The sequence below is a fragment of the Astyanax mexicanus genome, chromosome 17, assembly GCF_023375975.1.
Source record: "Astyanax mexicanus isolate ESR-SI-001 chromosome 17, AstMex3_surface, whole genome shotgun sequence".
NCBI classification, from domain to species: domain Eukaryota; kingdom Metazoa; phylum Chordata; class Actinopteri; order Characiformes; family Acestrorhamphidae; genus Astyanax; species Astyanax mexicanus.
The window spans coordinates 6,646,098-6,653,675 of NC_064424.1; the positions used below are offsets into that span (position 1 = coordinate 6,646,098).

The 7,578-nt window shown below is 38.5% G+C and overlaps 1 protein-coding gene across 1 annotated transcript; it reads right to left on the reverse strand.

The window, feature by feature from the left end:
* Positions 1-123: 123 nt before the first annotated feature.
* On the reverse strand, positions 124-7,275 carry LOC125782468 (V-set and immunoglobulin domain-containing protein 10-like 2). The gene is made up of 6 exons (XM_049466652.1): positions 7,209-7,275; positions 5,719-6,072; positions 4,215-4,490; positions 3,340-3,615; positions 1,877-2,140; positions 124-398 (listed from the first exon to the last, which is right to left on the reverse strand). The coding sequence occupies exons 1-6, from the start codon at positions 7,273-7,275 to the stop codon at positions 124-126; spliced, it is 1,512 nt and encodes a 503-aa protein (XP_049322609.1).
* Between the last annotated feature and the right edge of the window lie 303 nt (positions 7,276-7,578).

The following is a 7,578-nucleotide window of genomic DNA, read 5'->3' on the forward strand; positions in this document are numbered from 1 at the left end:
GGGAGTAGTCATATTGGAATTTATTAAACAATACAAATATTGAGAAATTTATAGTTATTTAGCTACACAATGTAAGATAGCTTAACAACATCAGCCAAATGATGCTTTGTTAGATCATTGTGATTAAATCTTCTTACCCAGTTTTAGCACACACTTCTTGTTCTCTTTATTTAAAGGATGCTTTGCATGGCACACAAAGGTTTTGCCACTGTAGTTGGCACTGGACTGCAGGACGAGGGTACTGGAGCTCTCATTGGCTGTTCCTTGTATGTCCTCAGAACTGGAGACCCACCAGAGCAGAGGACGAGGGAACCCACCCTCCCAGGAGCAGGACAGCGTCAGGTACTCATTATTTTGGCTGGGATTTGCAGAAAACTGGGGTTCTCTATAGGGCAGCCCTAGGAAACGAGATATTTGTATTTGTATATATTTGTATATACTTCAGTATATGTGTTTACAGTAACTGATACATGCAATATATATGAATTAGTATATGACCAAAGACACAGAATGGTTGTGCAGCTAAAATATTCCCAACTGAGGTCTAAGGTGTTGCTAGGTAGTTACTAAGGTGTTGTTTTGGTACAGATGTTGGTTTCCTAGGTATTACTTTACTGTAGGTGTTGGTTGCTATGCTTTATGTTGCTATGTGATTGCTAAGATGTAACTGTGTGGTTGCTCTCTCTGGTAATAGGTTAATTGCTAAGGTGATTTGGTGGCTAAGGTGTTGCTATATGTTTGCTATGGTATAGCTCTTGGCTGCTAAGGTTTTGCTGGAAGGTTTGCCATTAATGCACCAGTTGTTAACTAAATGTTTCAATTGCTAACTGTTATTGCTATGCTGTATGTGATGGTTGCTAAATTGTTGCTATGTGATTGCTAAAATGTAACTGTGTGGTTGCTCTGGTAATAGGTTGGTTGCTAAGTTGATGCCACGTGGTTGCTGAGGTATTGCTATGTGGTTGCTATGGTATAGCTCCTGGCTGCTAAGGTTGTGCTGGAAGGTTTGCTATTAAATGACCAGTTGTTAAAAAAATGTTTCAATTGCTTCAATTGCTAACTGTTATTGCTATACTGTAGGTGTTGGTTGCTAAAGTGTTGCTATGTGATTGCTGAAAAGTACCTGTGTGGGTGCTCTGGTATGTAGCTATATAGCTATAGCAATTGTTTGCTACGGTGTTGCTATGTGGTTGCTAGGGTACAGCTCTTGGCTGCTAAGGTGGTGCTGGAAGGTTGCCATAATGCATCAGTTGTTAACTAAATGATTCAACTGTTTTAAGTTTTAACTGTTATTGCTATAATGTATGTGTTGGTTGCTAAAGTGTTGCTATGTGATTGCTAAAATGTGACAATGTGGTTGTTCTGGTAATAGGCTGGTTGCTAAAGTTTTGCAATGTGGTTGCTATGGTACAGCTCTTGGCTGCTAAGAGTGTGCTGAAAGGTTTGCCATTACTGCACCAGTTGTTAACCAAATGTTTCAATTGCTTACTGTTATTGCTATACTGTATGTGTTGGTTGCTATGCTATATGTTGCTATGTGGTTGCTAAGGTGTTGCTATGTGGTTGCTATGGTATAGCTCTTGGCTGCTAGGTTTGAGGTGGAAGGTTTGCCATAATGCATCAGGTGATAACTAAATGTTTCAAGGTGTGTTCCTATTGGTTGGTACATATGTTTATTGATACATCATTAAAGTTTATTGATTGGTTTATAACCTAAATGCTATGAATGACAATGAAGAAATAAACTCATCAATTGGAAGAGAGTCCTGGTTAAGTTTGTACTTTCAAAAAACTTATAATTAAGAAATCAATCGCATCATATCAGATATTTACATGATATTGTAGTTAAATATCAATTTAAACATCTCATACTCACAAGTCCTGGTGCTGCAGCTCTGGGTAACGTTCAGTGCAACATATGATCCAGAGCAGGTGAACACAGAGTTATTAGCAGTGTCAGAACCTGACTGGATCTGAGTGAAGGTACTGAATCCCAGGCTTTTGTCTCGACCTTCATTCACATTCGGACTCCACTTTAAAGTAGCTGGAGGGTAACCTCCCTCCCAGGAACAGTAGAGAGCCAGGTCAGTGTAGTTGTTTGCTGGGAAGATTGAACATGTCGGAGGAGTGTCTGGTGGATCTGTTAAAATAGAACATCCTTTTAGATGGCGTGAAAAGAATGCCTTAAAGTATCTTACTATAATCAATAATAATCTGCTTAATTAAATATACTCCATGCATCATTGATAGGTGCTTTAAAACTTCATATATTGTGCATTAAAGCTTCTATAATCCAGTATTAATCAAGTTGATGAAGTATAATCAACCCCATTACTATAGTCCCAATACTAGTCAAGCTAATAAAGTATAATCAACCCCATTACTATAGTCCCAATACTAGTCAAGCTAATAAAGTATAATCAACCGCATTACTATAATCCCAATACTAGTCAAGCTAATAAAGTACAATCAACTGCATTACTATAATCCCAATAGTCAAGCCAATGAAGTATAATAAAATGCATTATGAATTATGAAGGCATGATGCTATGGCAGGTAACATGACTTGACATAAAGCTTGCCCCTGATGTAGGGGTCAGCTAAAGGGAAGGTGTTGACATGTTACTGGAGCTGAAAAAGGCAGCTGAGACAGTAGCCAAAAACTTGCTGAGGTCTCTAAAATACTTCTCTGTTTTAACTGTCCGTTACCTGTTAAGATACGGCGGGCAGTCTCTGTCCACATTGCGGCATTGAAAACATTTTTCAACGTTATGTGAAGTTTATGGGTTAATTTTATCTAACACTCAATGCTATATCTTTAACTAAGGCTGTATCTCTGAAAACATTTTTTCCTTTGAGTCCTTTGAGCCTAAACCTGTCTTTCTTCAGGGACACTTATTCAGTGATCTAAAGCAGGGCTTAACAGAAACACCTGAGCACCTGAAACAGAGACCACAACTAGACATTTTAAAATGAATTAAAAAACAATGGAATAAGACCTTTACTGAAGATGAAGTATCCTGTCTCTCTATATATACTCTACTTCGATTGTTCATCAAGGAGGAACGCACTGGAGACGGCGCAGTAGGGGTAGTGCGGTTTTCCCAACAATAGACAGTAACTGATTTCAGCAATATAGTTACCCTGATATAACAGGGATGTGGACAGAGATTATATATCATATGCTATGCCATAAAACAATACATCATGAGAGACCTTGTTACACTGATATGGCAAAAGTCATGGGATAGCATCATGTACGTAAAATGATCATGAAGTGTTCAGGGGATGGCCAAACCCTACTTGATTTTCTACAGGTCTTTTCACTGGAGTACTCACAGTAGACAGTGAGGGTGATGGATTTTCTGGAGCGAGTGTTGAGGTAAGTGTTCTGGGCCAGGCAGGAGTAGTCACCAGCATTTACACGCAGGATGTTGCTGATGGTGAGCTGTGGTCCAGAGTAAATCTCTGAGTTGTTGTAAAACCACGAATACTGGCTGGATGGGTTAGAGGAGGCTTGACAGATGAGGGAAACACTTCCTTTCTCCAGAGCAGAGTAGCCTTCATCAGTTGTTGAGTAAGCTGTGACTTCAACCTGAGGCAGATCTGGTCCAACTAAATAGAATAGAAAAGAATATAATAGATGTTAGATGTGACAAAGTAGAAGTGCTTAACTACTGTACTTAAATACTAAAATGCTGTATCTGTATTTACTGGAGTATTATTTTTACTTCACTACTGTACTTAAGTACTAAAATGCTGTATCTGTATCTACTGGAGTATTATTTTTAATTTACTACTGTACTTAAGTATTTAAATGCTGTATCTGTATCTACTGAAATATTATTTTTTATTCACTACTGTACTTAAGTACTAAAATAAGGTATCTGTATCTACTGGAGTATTATTTTTATTTCACTACTGTACTTAAGTACTAAAATGCTGTATTTGTATCTACTGGAGTATTATTTTTACTTCACTGCTGTACTTAAGTACTAAAATACTGTATCTGCATCTACTGAAGAATCATTTTTGATTCACTATTGTATTTAGGTACTAAAATGCTATATCATATTAGTATATGATTTTACTAATCAAATATTGTTTTCTGGAACACATTGGCAAACAGACGCCTGTGCCAGCCAGCATTGTTAATGCCTAAAATTACAAATCTGATATGATTTCAATAGTAAATCATGAAGATTCCTACTTACACAAAACATCTAACCAGATTTGATCACTGTACTGCTGGTTGACCTCGTTTCTGGCCAGGCACCTGTACCAGCCTGTATGGTTACGAGTGACCCAGAAGATGTTAATCAGACTGCTGTTGGTTTCAGCCAGTGTGGTGACCAGACCACTCCGGCTCTCCTGCTCCCATGTGTAGGTAATGGGCTCTGTGCCATTCTCCAGACCACAGCGCATCCAAAACTGCAAGCCCTCCACTGCTGAAGAGTTACTCAGTAGAACGAAGGGTTTGGACACAGGAACTGCAAGATATGACACATGATTTAAAAAAAAGACAGTGTATATATATATATATATATATAAACAGATTTGCATTAAAACTGTGACCAGGGTAATTCCACCAAATAATGATTTCTGAACTCTTAAAACTTTATAAATATGAACTTTTTGCAGATTTTCTGCAAATAAATGCTCTAAATGACAATATTTGTATTTGAAATTTGGGAGAAATGATGTCCGAAGTTTATAGAATAAAACAACAATGTTCATTTTACTCAAACATAAACCTATAAATAGCAAAATCAGAGAAACTGATTTAGAAAATGAAGGGGTCTCTTAATTATTTTTACTATACCTAACTTTTTAGGATTATATTTGTCAAATATTGGCACACAGTCCTGCCATGCTCCCACTTTTTCAGAGCTGTGCGATACTTTACGGATCATGGGGAAAATTCTGGACAAAATGAGTAACGGAAAATCAATTTAACTTTCTCAAATGCCAAACTAATGGTACAATAAAATGAATCCGTACAGATATATTTTACCATTGCTTTGACATCACAAGGTCACATTTTGTAAAAGTTATGTAGACTCATTCATTATTCATTTTGAACCGTATTTTTGCTACAGTTCCTAAAGTGGAGAGATTTTACCTCATTCTTGATTAAGTATACAAGATATTCTCATATACAAGTTAGATTTAGTAAAATAAAAGTTCAGTGAAGATGGTGGTTATAGTTTGTTGTTTATCACAGTTTGAGCTGCACACTTATAAGGTTTATACACTTCTAAGAGTTTCAGTTCCAGAGTTGCCAGGTTTACAGTTTTCCTGCCAAATTGAGCTTGCTTGAAAGTCCACTTGCAGGTGAAAATTCAGGGGTGGCGGGGTGAATTTTATGGCTACGTTTAAAAATGGCCGCAGCCGCCAAAACCTAAATGGGTTTCCAATAAATGTTCTTGACTGGGATATAAAAATGTTATAAAAGAAGTAATAAAAGACTAATGTTACAATTTTGTTAATTACTTAAAGATAAATAGCAATACTAATAATACATTTCATATAAACAAAAGTCGTACACTCATAGTTGTTTTGCCAAGGTGTGGCAGACATATATTTTGGCCTAGTTTAAGCTTCTGAAGGACAGGTTTTAGAGTGACTTTGGGCTGAATATTTTTGTTGGATCTGGCAACCCTGGTCAACACCCCCAAGTTAAAAACCTTTGAGCAAACTTAGCCTCCTATAACTAACCTAGGACCCGCAGACGCACATAGTAGTAGTAGAGTTTGGCTCCCTCAACAGAGTCGTACAGAGCCTGGCAGGTGTACAAGCCCTCTGCAGCTACTAGAAGGTTCTTAGTGGATAAAGAGGAGCTGTTTTGATCGACATCCAGGTCACCCAGATCCTGGGCCAGATGCTGAAGCTTTGGACCCTTGCCGAAGTTATACACCACAGCTCGAATCGTGTCGGTGCCGGGTTGGGTGAAGCTCCAAATGTAGACATCAGGGAGGGTGGTGCCACATGGCAGGGTTACTTCATGTTCCACTACTGCACTGATCTTGGTCTCTCTGTACACCACTCTCCCTGGGTCTGAGATCTCCAGCCCTGAGAGGACAGTATATGTGGATTAATCACCAAGAGACGCACACACACAAAGAGGCAAACCTTTTTGCTTTGACACAAATTGTTCATCTTGTTAGCTCCACTGATCATATAGAACTTTGTGATTATATAATTCTATAATTACAGATTGTAGTTCTGTATCTGTTTCTCTTCATACTTTATTATCATCCTTTAACCTTGTTCTTTAATGCTCAGGACCCCACAGCACCACCACAGAGCAGCTATTATTATTTGGATGACAATCATAAACTGTGTAGCAACAGATTCAGATCTTCAGTCTCTGATGTTTTTAAACCAAAGGATAACAGAACTTTACCTTTGGTCTATTATATATATATGGGCAATGCTAAAATCACTATTACAAACTGTACAGTGGGCAAGACTTTCATTGTTTTTTTCCCCCTTTTACCAGACATAGCAGATATACTTTAGAGTAGTCAGAGGTGAAATGAGTTTTGATGAGAGCCACGATGATCCTGAATGCATCCCATCCAGGAGGGGACAAAAAACAATGTCCACCCACACTAAAAACTGATTGGCTGACTTACAGACTCTTCGCAGAGAACAGGCCAATCAGAACCCTCTCTGTTTTGCATGCGCTTCATATACATATACATGAGGGAAGCACATTTTTCTTTCTCTCTCCCCCTTTCTTTCACACACGTGATTGGGCATCAGGGAGTCGTTATTTATATGCAGTAGACTACCGTGACTTCCGGGATTCCGACTTCCGACAGTGAGTGGTTAAGCACAGTGTTTAAAAACTCCAGCAGCACTGCTGCATCTGATCCAATCACTCCAGTACCAGAACAATACACGCTAATAACACCTCATACACCACCACCATGCTAATCGGTGCTAATCACTGCAAGTGCTGAGAATAATAATGACCCACCACCCAAATAATAATAATAATAATAATAGCTGCTCTGTGGTGGTTTTCTCTCCTGTGGTGTTCTGAGTATTTAAGAACAGAGAGAAAGGATGATAATAAAGTATGAAAAGAAACAGAATAACTACATTCTGTAGTAGTTTGTATAACTATGAAGTTCTCATATACTGTAAGTATCCAGTAGAGCTGACAAAAAGGACAATGAGAGTAGAAAAAAGGAGCTTACCTTGCAGGAGAGGGAGCAGAAATACAATACGTGAGAAATCAGACAGCATTAACAGTCTTTGTACCATGGTGGCATGACGCTTGTTGGAAGTGTCCAAAGCTGTGTCTGCTGAAATGGAAGAGAGAAGTCTCCACAGCAGTGCCCAAAGAAAATCCAACGCGATATATCCCAATACTGCCCAGGCACTTCATCCAGGCGCTGCACACCGTCAAAGAACTGGCCAAGTCCTCGCAAACTGAATTGTCATAAATTATTTACAAATCCTCATTTCTGCTCTCAGGAATACAGCCAGGGTTTAGGATGACATGATGATACCTCATCTATTATTAAGGACAGAGGGCTGGAAGGTGATGCTAACATTCCGTCATAT

What these genes read in the sequence shown, in the direction of transcription:
- LOC125782468 (XM_049466652.1), bottom strand. Translation starts at nt 7,275, where the DNA reads ATGGTACAAAGACTGTTAATGCTGTCTGATTTCTCACGTATTGTATTT. An exon ending in TCTGCTCCCTCTCCTGCAAG is followed by an intron (nt 6,073 to 7,208) that starts GTAAGCTCCTTT and finishes CTGTCCTCTCAG; the next exon opens with GGCTGGAGATCTCAGACCCA. An exon ending in AATCTGGTTAGATGTTTTGT is followed by an intron (nt 3,616 to 4,214) that starts GTAAGTAGGAAT and finishes TATTCTATTTAG; the next exon opens with TTGGACCAGATCTGCCTCAG.